The sequence below is a fragment of the Ictidomys tridecemlineatus genome, chromosome 8 (assembly GCF_052094955.1).
Source record: "Ictidomys tridecemlineatus isolate mIctTri1 chromosome 8, mIctTri1.hap1, whole genome shotgun sequence".
In the NCBI taxonomy this organism is placed as follows: domain Eukaryota; kingdom Metazoa; phylum Chordata; class Mammalia; order Rodentia; family Sciuridae; genus Ictidomys; species Ictidomys tridecemlineatus.
Genome location: NC_135484.1, coordinates 2,137,612 through 2,144,097, shown reverse-complemented (window position 1 = coordinate 2,144,097; position 6,486 = coordinate 2,137,612). Strand labels below are relative to the sequence as shown.

The window sequence follows — 6,486 nt, the reverse complement described above, 5'->3', positions numbered from 1 at the left end:
CACAGCACCCCTAAACAAGCCATTTGACTCACAGTAGTTCACTCCCCACACCTATTTGACCACTAGGTTGACAAAATAATTCTGATGAAAAATAGTCCATTAAAAATGAAACGTGGGGCTACTCTGTGGCTCAGCGGTAGACGCTCCCCTAGCACGTGTGAGGCCCTGGGTTCGATCCTCAGCACCTCATATACATAAATAAAATAAAGGTATCGTGCCCACTTACAACTGAAAAAATATTTTTAAAAAAGTGAATTCCTGGGTTTTAAGATTTAATAGTCTTTTTCTCCTGTTTAAAAAATCACCACACAATTGCAATAAAGTCTACCCACAGACAAGGAAGGGGCTGGGTGAGGTTCTTCCAAGAAATCTGAGCAGGTGAATGCGGGACAGAAATTCAATCTCCGCATGGACAGGTTACGCTCTACCTGCGGCCACCTTTCTGGCCCCGGGGTAAGACCGCGTGCTGCTATGCTGGGGGCACAGGGGCGGGCCTGTGGCTCTCCTGGGGTCAGGAATCCATGTCACTCGGCTTTACTTCCTGCACGTGGGCTGCTGCTTGTCTGCCAGCTTCTGCAGCGCCTGGGTGGTCCTCTTGACACTCGGTCCATTCCCGGAGGCTCCCAAAGTAGCTTCATTGAAAGGAAAAACGAGCACAAAGTTCCCTGCGTGGGGTCTGGCTCCTGCCTTCGACTGGGCTGCTGGGGCGCTCCTGGTGTTGCAGGGATGTGACTGAATGGGGGACATGTAGGGGATGGGGACACGCAGGGGATGAGCGCCTTGCCTGGGGGTGCCTGCCCTGGAGCTGGGCTTGGTTCTGGGCGCCTCTCTGGTGGCCAGGAGGAGGTCCTTCTGCCCAGGTGTCGTCTCTCTCAGCTGTGGAGGGCGCGTGGGACAGGACAGGTCCTCACAGCCTTCCTTGGCAGGGCCGCTCTAACTGTGCATCCTGCCAGTGAGTCGCAGGAGGGACTCGTAAGGAAGGTGACCGTGAGAACCGCTGAGCCCACGCTTGTCACTCCTGGAAAATAGGAGGTTGGGGCTCCCACTCTCCGCCCTCCGGCACTCCCTCCCCTCGGCCCTCAGGCCATTGAAGCAAATCAGTTCCATGACGTCTGGATGAGTTTCCTCTTCACACATCTGTCGGGCAGTCTAAGGACAAGGTGGGGCTGTGGTTCACTTCCAAGAGTCACGTTTCAGGTTGTCATCAATCAAGATATCAAACCCGAAGAGCTCGAAGCAGTTGGCAGAGAAGGGGACTGACGGGACCGTGGCGAGGACAGTGAGGATGACCACATTGTTGATCTTCTGCCACAGAAGCAGGTCGTCCACATCCCCATTGAGAAGGTAGGAGAAGAACCTGCTGAGGGTCCACTTGCAACCGTGACCGACTACTTCCTTGATCTTCTCACAGGAGACTCCAGATTTAATGATGCTGCTGTTGGTCAAATGTGCATAGTAAATGCCACAGTCTGGCTGGGCACAATTCAGGAGCCACTTGTCAAAAGAAACAAACTTTATTTTTAGAACACACACCGCATCACACAGCTCCTCAGGAATAACCCTCAGAGCCCAACTGCCACCACCTGCTTCCCACAAGCCTCTCCACCTCCCCCACTCCTCCTGCTCTTGAGGCCAATTGGCTGGGTCGCGTGGGCAGAGCCAAAAAAAGTCCCCCAATGAGCAGCTCCGTGGTCTGAAAGGGCGGAGAAACAGCCCAATGAGCATCACCGCAGAGGAGCCAATCAGTTGGCAGCTAGAAGTTTGCTGGGGCTGCTGTGAGCCAATCATCAGCCGGCAGCTGGAAGTTTGCTGGCAGCTGGAAGTTTGCTGGGGCCCCTCTCGGCTGTGGCTCTCAATAGCAGTTTTTCAAATTATGGAGGTCCAACTTTTCTGTAGCAAACCATACTAACCCTTCCTGATACACAATTGGTCAAAGGCTTAAAGCCGGTGACACAGACCTAGAGGCGGAGGTCACATTATACCTACCGACAAGTAAAGGGTTGCAGATATATTTCCGTACTATATATGTATCACTAAAGATTAGGTCTTTAATGTCACTGACAATTATTATCCCCCTCCCACGAGATGGTTCTGGGGCTTGCATATCCAATGGCCGTGCTTGGTGTCCAGCATTTGCTTCTCCTTGAAGTACTCACTCTGACTTGGTGTAGTCGTTGGGCATGACAACGTCTGGGGCATGAACTCGTAGAGGGTGGTGCCATACATCCTCTGCATGTGCTGCAGGTGCTTGGCCAGACAGTCCTTCCTGGTGAGCTTGGTCATCCCTGGGTGGAGGCTGAGTTGCTGCCATGGCTTGACATTGAGTGCGCAATCATTCGAAAAGAGGAAGTCCTCCAGTACAGATTCCAGTCTTCAACATTCTGCTCCTGCTCGTCAAATCCCCACCCACTGTGCTCCAGCAGGACGTTCTGCACTACTTCTGGGGTGGTCTCGTCCACATGGAACACCAGTGGCTTCAGGGTGGCCCCTGGAGTTTCATCTTCTGTCTTAAAAGAAGGGTTTCGTTCCTAAGAATTGATCATCGAAAGAGTGTTAGAGGAGTGGGCCCAGGGGTCAGAGCTAGCAGAAGCTTCAAAGAAGGACGGTACCTGACACTCCAACTGCTCCCCCTCCCACCCCAGCCTGGCTGGGTAGCACTTCTCCAGCAGGTGCCCTAAGAGAGCAAACCCATCTCTTCCCCACCGCACCTTTTCTCTATTCACCAACATATTACGTCGCCAATGGCATGTTTAAAATCACACAGTTCACAGTTACACATCAGAACTCTTTCTGATTGTCTGTCCTGGGTTTGAACCCAGAGCCTCACACTCACTAGGCAGGCACTCTCTGCCATTCACTGGACAACAGCCCCAGCCCCTGTCGAAGCATTGAGGGTAAATGGTCATTTAGACCCACAACCATGGTGAATCCCCTTGGCCTAAAAAGTGAGTGAAATTACTTACAAAAAACAGATGCAACACTCTTATAGTCAGGTAGATTCCAGAGGGTTAAAAGAAGCTTAATGCCCTGATGTCTTCCGACCTGAGCAGCTCTGGGATGAAAGAGCCCTCTGCAGCAGGGCTCCCCAGGCCAGCATGTGAGCACCCTGGGTCCACTGGACACGCTTCAGAGGCAGAGGCTGGGCCAGTCATGTAAGTGGTCAATTGTGATAACGTGAGTTTTAAAAGCCCACTAGCAAAAACAATACGAATGTGAAGATTATGCCCTTACTCTTTGAAAGGTAAACGAAAAATGCAGATTTGATGTTTTGATCTGAGGTTCAGAGATGGAAAACAGGGTCATTTTTGAGCAAATTGTGCCTGACTACGGAACACAGCATCTTGTCGTGACCTGGAGACGTGGGAAGAGGTGTGGCATCTCTGGGGAAGAGCACACCTCCCAGAGGCCTGAGGCAGCATGCCGTCCAACTCCACCAGGACACACGATCTGCTTCTCTGATGGTGTTAGCATCATCCAGGCAAAGTGACCGCACGGTGACACAGGTGCCTTCCTGGGTGGACACAGAATGTCTGCGTGTTCTAGGCTGATCCAAAGAAGTGCATTTGATGGACATTGTACTTTCAGTGAAGCGGGTTATGATGGGGAAGGTGGGAGGGAGGGAGGAAGAATCCAGCTGCTTACCCATCTTTTTCTCCAGCTTTGAAATCAGAAGACTTCGTCAGGGAGGGATTCGAGGACGCTTTCCAGGTGGAGGTCAGCTGCTCTGTGTGCTGAGGGCAGTGGCCTGGGCTGTGGGCTCCAGGTCTGTGAACAGAGCAGCATTGACAAAATCAAGGGCCCTTTCAGGGCTACTTCTTTGATGAGAGACATACGGAATTGATGACTCTGTTGTGCTCGTTGAAAAATTCAGTCTTCACAGTTTGTACTCATGTTTCCAAAAGGTGTTCAATGGTGTTAGCTAGTATCTTAAGCAAAGTGTGTTTATGTGAGAGAGTGTGGTATATATGTGGTGTGTGCATGTGTGTTGTGTGTGTGGTATGGGAGTATACAGGGGAGGTCCAGAATCAGGATCTGTCAACACTGCAGTAAGCACAGTTAGGAATGCTTCTCTCGCTGGATGTAGCTCATGTCCTGGGCTTCATTCCCAGCAACCCCCCACCCCATGCTTCTATTTCTGTTTCCAAGAAATAGGCCAAGTGTTCAGTCAGCTTTCCGTCACTGTGACCAAAATCCCCGCCAAGAACAACATAGAGGAAGGGCTGTCTCTAGGGCTCACAGGGTCAGACGTCGGTCCACGCTGGCTGGCGGGGCAGAACAGCTCAGCAGAAAGGGGTGGTGGGGAAGCAATTTAGGACATGACAGCCAGAAGCAGAGAGAGCGCCTCTCATCAGGGAAAAATAAGAACCAAATCCACGCCCCTGAGACTTCTTTCCTTCAGCCAGCCTCACCTGCCTGCCCTGGCACCTGCTTCATCTGTTCAAGTGACCGGCTCACCAGGTACAGCACGGCACGCATCTGCTCACGTCACCTCTGAACGCACTGCATTTTCCCACTCTTGGGCTTCTGAGGGACACCTCATATCCAAACTGGCCCCCAAAGTTCATGCCCGTCTCACAATGCAAAATGTACTTGTCCATTTCCAAGAGCCCCCCTGGTCTCAACAGGTCCAGCATTGCCCCCAAATCTAAATCCAAAGTCTCTCTGAGACTCAAGGCAAACTCATGGATGTTTCCCCCATGAAGATCAAAAGCACGTTACATATATCTAATATGTCACTCACATATACCTAATATGTCACTCACATATATCTAATATGAAACTCACATATATCTAATATGTCACTCACATATATCTAATATGTAACTTATATATCTATCTGTCACTCACATATATCTCATATGTCACTCACATATACCTAATATGTAACTCACATATATCTGATATATAATGGCACAGAAGGAACATTTCCATTCCACAAGGAAAAGGGGGCATAGAAGGAAGGAATGGGATAGAAACAAGACCAAATCCAGCTGGACAAACAGCTCCTGTAGCCCCACCCAGCATCTGGGCACATGGCACTGTGAGGTTTCTCCAAAGGGCTGTGAGGCTCTGTTCCTGTGGCCTCGCTGGTTGTGCCTGGGTGACTCTCCTGACTTGTCCCTACTTGGCGTTCCCTGTCACTGGCATTGGTTAGGCTCAGTGGTGTCCACCATAGCTTCCTTTGGACATCTCCACACATTGCCCTCTCAGGGGCAGCCCACAAGGACTCTGGCCCTGCTACCCCTGGTCTCCTGGGCCATCCTTCAAAATCTCAGTGGAAGTCTCCAGGATCCCCTGAACCAGCATCCTGCATTGCTGAATCACTCCATGTGGTGGGCGTGAAGGTGCATGGCCATCTTTAGCAGGAGTCAAGCCTCCAGGGACCCTGGTTGCAGCCGCCTCTGAGTGTCTGGGGGCTAAGCATAAGGAAAGAACTTCCTGGTCCCCCTCTGTAAGAAGAGCACCCCTGTGATAGTAAAAACAAAAGTGACTCCATTTTGTTTTATGACTTCATCCTGTGACACAACCATGTCAAGTAGAAGAGTCATGACTGGGGCAAGATATTCTTTTCCATTTGCTATAGAAACCCTTAAGAACACGGAATTACCTGATGGGGCATTGTTTCTGTAACTAGGGTAATGGGGCTCTGTTTCTGTAACTGGGGTGACTGGGCTAACTGTGATTGGTTAGGCTTCCCTCCGCTTGACTGCACTGTCCCGCTTCTGTAACCTGGCTGGCTTGCATTGGCTAGAACCCCCAAACATCCCTTTTGTGGTTTTCGGTTTATAAGGAGTGCCCTTGCAATTGTTCGGGGCTGATCAGGGGAACAGCTTTATGTTCTGGTCAGCCGCCACCCGTGTGATTCAATAAAGGCTTGATTGGATTATGCGTGAGTGGTCTGGAAGTCCGTTTATGAAACCCTGGGACGAAGCTTTAACTATAACACCCCTATGGTCTCTTCTCAAAGGAATTTTTTACATTTTGGTTTTTTTCACTCAGAAGTCTCAGTCCATTAATGGTAACATATACCCTTGAGCCTGAGATAGGTATGGTCTTGCCAATTTCTGAGGTGCCCTCAAGCCATTCTTCCGATTGTCACTGTGTAAAGCACTAGATCTCTTCAGTGGCTGTAATTGTGTCAACAACAACTCTTTCCTTGGCCCCAGTCTTATACCCATTTTTCTGGCCAAACTATCAGTTTTCCAATCTTTCTGCTCTTGATTATCACGGTGACTTGGCTAAAAGCCACTGGCAATGTCCACACTGCTGCCTGAGTGATGGGCTGCCTTGAACTGTCCTCTGCCAGATTAATTAGCCCATCGCCTTAGAATTCAGAAAGGCCCAGAAAATGGGGTAAATGTGGACAACTTCTTTGCTGTAATATAACACAAATGGCCTCTGGTCCAATTTCCAACCTCAGGAGACCGGTCCTCCCCTAGTCTGCAGCCTATCAGCATCCTAGTCTTCTGAGCGCCCACCAGGATT

At 50.3% G+C, this 6,486-nt stretch overlaps 1 protein-coding gene across 1 annotated transcript; it reads right to left on the bottom strand.

Moving 5' to 3' along the window:
- Positions 1 to 259: 259 nt before the first annotated feature.
- On the bottom strand, positions 260 to 4,634 carry Ttll2 (tubulin tyrosine ligase like 2). Its single transcript, XM_078018650.1, is given in 9 exon segments — positions 260 to 1,132; positions 1,134 to 1,188; positions 1,191 to 1,469; positions 1,861 to 1,928; positions 1,930 to 1,978; positions 1,981 to 2,094; positions 2,097 to 2,324; positions 2,327 to 2,528; positions 4,515 to 4,634. Coding segments are annotated over 9 exon segments (1,713 nt in total). The 3' UTR covers positions 260 to 534.
- Positions 4,635 to 6,486: the final 1,852 nt, after the last annotated feature.